The sequence below is a fragment of the Penaeus vannamei genome, chromosome 27 (assembly GCF_042767895.1).
Source record: "Penaeus vannamei isolate JL-2024 chromosome 27, ASM4276789v1, whole genome shotgun sequence".
Classification (NCBI taxonomy): Eukaryota; Metazoa; Arthropoda; class Malacostraca; order Decapoda; family Penaeidae; genus Penaeus; species Penaeus vannamei.
The window spans coordinates 8273821-8276320 of NC_091575.1; the positions used below are offsets into that span (position 1 = coordinate 8273821).

General features: G+C 40.8%; 1 protein-coding gene across 2 annotated transcripts in view; it reads right to left on the reverse strand.

The window, feature by feature from the left end:
* Nucleotides 1-355: 355 nt before the first annotated feature.
* The window catches only part of kibra (WW and C2 domain containing protein kibra), a 21632-nt gene continuing 19487 nt past the window's right edge, over nt 356-2500 (reverse strand). Inside the window, exons 12-16 of one of the 2 annotated variants that reach the window (XM_027373942.2) lie at nt 2148-2381; nt 1636-1780; nt 1329-1519; nt 1042-1175; nt 356-920 (exon numbers count right to left, since the gene is read on the reverse strand). In XM_027373942.2, the coding sequence (XP_027229743.1) occupies nt 497-920; nt 1042-1175; nt 1329-1519; nt 1636-1780; nt 2148-2381 (1128 nt within the window). In that variant the 3' untranslated portion in view covers nt 356-496. The remainder of the gene's footprint in view (nt 921-1041; nt 1176-1328; nt 1520-1635; nt 1781-2147; nt 2382-2500) is intronic. The other variant, XM_070140467.1, reaches the window with a different exon arrangement.

Here is a 2500-nt window from a genome sequence, read left to right on the forward strand (position 1 = left end):
CTTATGAGCAAATAATGCCATTCAAAGATCTTTAGTGGCTTTATCAGCATAAAAAATTGTGAAGAGCCCTTTGGACTGAGTTCATTCCTGTCCCAAAGGATTCTTACTGTCAGGTGAGTATGAGATACAAGTTCATCCAGTACCACAGGGCCATGGAAGCCTCTTCATAAAAAAGATGAGAACCCTGAAGTTAACATAATATAAAACATAATTTCTGTATATATGTATACATATGTATGTATGTACATGTATGTCTGTGTTTGTGTGGGCATGAATATGTATATACTCATTACAGTGTGGCAGTCCTGCGTCAAACAACTCGAGCCATGGAATAAGAAATCACCAACTCGAATACTAGTCTTTAGTATTTCCTCGTAATACTGTCCTTCAGGGTCTCCTTAATAAATATAAACGAGCCTGTAGGCACTGGACGAATACAGTTGTGAAAATGAATATATTAAAACATGAGAATGTTATCTAACTTCCTAATAGCAGATCAGACCTCCACTCCTTGGTCTTCTGAGCTGAAGAGTACATCAGGACGGAACACCTTGGGAATGGCTCCAGTACTAGAATGCCTGGCAGTCAGTTGCCTGACCAATGGAGAGGCTGAGCCAGTCAGAGGTGTGTTGGTGGGCGTTGGGACTGGAGATGAGGGTGATGAAGTGCGGGGTGATTTTTGGGAACTATGGTCGGGAGATTGTTCATCTGAGTTTAATGTCTGTGAGTGTGTGAGAGGTGTTGAAACTTGTGATGAATTTTTGTGTTCTGACGTTACAGATGAGTAAGGTGGTAACGTGGGTCCTCCGGTGGGAAGTGCTGGACTGAGAGGTTCAGTAGGTGATGAAACTTCACTGTCTGAATCAACAGTCAATGGAGGAATGGTGGGACTTGACTTCAAGAAGAATGCCATCTTCTCCCTGAAACAAAAGAATACCTTCCTGAAATTCTGAACTACACTAGTCTGGAATTAATTTCAATCAATAAGCAATGATCAAACTTTTCTATAACCATTTGTATAGATATATTCACTGAACTTACTTAAAGGAAACGACATCAGGCTGCCCTCTTGGCGTTTTTGAATTTCGTAGCTTGTGAATCTCTCTTGATGTTTTTCTTAGCATCTTTTCCATCCTTCTGTCCTCAGGAGACTTGACGCCACCACCCTTTGTTGCCTGAAGTTTAAATTTCAAACTAAACAAATGGACTTTTAGAGGGAAAATACATATTAGTTATGCCCTTTTACAAAGAATTAATTATAGAATGATTAGCTAATGAAATCTAAACATTGTCTCAACTTACACAATCACATATACATATTAATTTACCTGCGTGAGGACACTGGTCATGTTGTTCTGATCTACAAGCCAGGATGGAGGTTCAGGAGAGCTCTTGACTCCTTCTAACTGTGACTTGAGGCTGCGCAATCCTTCAAGTTCCTCATGCAGTTGCTGTAAACGCCGCTGCTGCGCTGCCAGATCTAACTCCAAGTCCAGTGAGGTACGGCCACCTTTCATGCCTGGAATCCATGGCATAATATTAGGCTTAGTAAGAAATTTTCAAAAATCTCATGTCCTTGCTTATGCAGTGGAAGCATTCCATAAACACAAAGAGATCTAACAGTCCTATCCCTACCTGATGATCCTGGGGACCTTGACGACAATCTCAATGATCCACTCAGCCGCCCTTTCCACCTCAATGATCTTCGCTCTGCTGTACCACGCTGGAATGGCGCCCGTCTATATGATGGCACACAGCTGTCACTGTCACTGCGGTTCAGCTACAAAACAAATTAATTTATAAGCAACCAATGTGTAGAGTGTAGAAATATAGAAGCTTATTGATGGTTGTAATCTTTTGATGGTAAACACAACTGTTTTCATTCAACTCTTATTATCAATTAAATAGAAAGAACAACCACCATACCTTCCCTATTTACAAAAAAGAATATGAGAAAAAATTATCAATGTTATTTGTTATTCTTACTATTACTGCTAAAATTGGAGTCTAACAATTTAGTAACCTTCGGGGAATCTTTGATTAATAAATGTGAGACAAAAAAAAATGGAGGAGAAAGTTAAAAACAAAATTAAAAGAAAAGAAAAAATTCAAACTGCTAAGACAGATTTATAAGCACACCTACTTACCCTACATACGTAGTTGCTCTTGCCTACAGCGGCAGATGGGGTAAAAGTCTGTGACCTTTTGATGACTGGGATCCCAGGCTTGGGTTCTGTGCCCTCGACCCTGGGAGGTGCGAGGGAAGAACGCGACCCTGCTAAGCTGGCTGACAGAGGCATAAACATGCACTCGGTATTTGTCTCCTTGTCAGCCATTTCGACCAGCTGATCAGTAGAGTCTCCCTCCACTGCTGTGTCCTCCTGTGCAAGCGTGCAACATTGCCAAATGAGCACAACAATCATGCAAACAGTGCAGCCAGTGCTTAAAAAGCTATCACCAAATAACGGTGAACAAAAATGTAGATAGATCTTATGGGTAC